General features: G+C 54.2%; 1 protein-coding gene across 1 annotated transcript; it reads left to right on the forward strand.

Moving 5' to 3' along the window:
• Positions 1-66: 66 nt before the first annotated feature.
• Positions 67-386, forward strand: LOC107580100 (ras-related protein Rab-9A-like; the record flags this gene model as incomplete). The annotated part of the gene is made up of 1 exon (XM_016265845.1): positions 67-386. A coding segment is annotated over exon 1 (294 nt), but the record flags the coding sequence as incomplete, so codon positions are not given.
• Between the last annotated feature and the right edge of the window lie 3 nt (positions 387-389).

Here is a 389-nt window from a genome sequence, read left to right on the forward strand (position 1 = left end):
GGGAGAATCATATGACTTATTTCAGAAATATGAAAGGCAAGTCTTAAAAATGTCCCTGAACTTCAGTTCACAGGACGACGGCTACAAACACCATGTCATCTAAATCCTCCCTTCTTAAAGTCATTCTCCTGGGCGACGGTGGAGTGGGAAAGAGCTCGCTCATGAACCGCTACGTCACGAACAAGTTCGACGCCCATCTCTTTCACACCATCGGCGTGGAGTTCCTCAATAAAGACCTGGAGGTGGACGGCCGCACGGTCACGCTGCAGATCTGGGACACGGCGGGTCAGGAGCGATTCCGCAGCCTGCGGACGCCCTTCTACCGCGGCTCCGACTGCTGCCTTCTGACCTTCAGCGTGGACGACAGCCAGAGCTTCCACAACCTCAAC

The sequence above is a fragment of the Sinocyclocheilus grahami genome, unplaced genomic scaffold, assembly GCF_001515645.1.
Source record: "Sinocyclocheilus grahami isolate Dianchi unplaced genomic scaffold, SAMN03320097.WGS_v1.1 scaffold24676.1, whole genome shotgun sequence".
In the NCBI taxonomy this organism is placed as follows: Eukaryota; Metazoa; Chordata; class Actinopteri; order Cypriniformes; family Cyprinidae; genus Sinocyclocheilus; species Sinocyclocheilus grahami.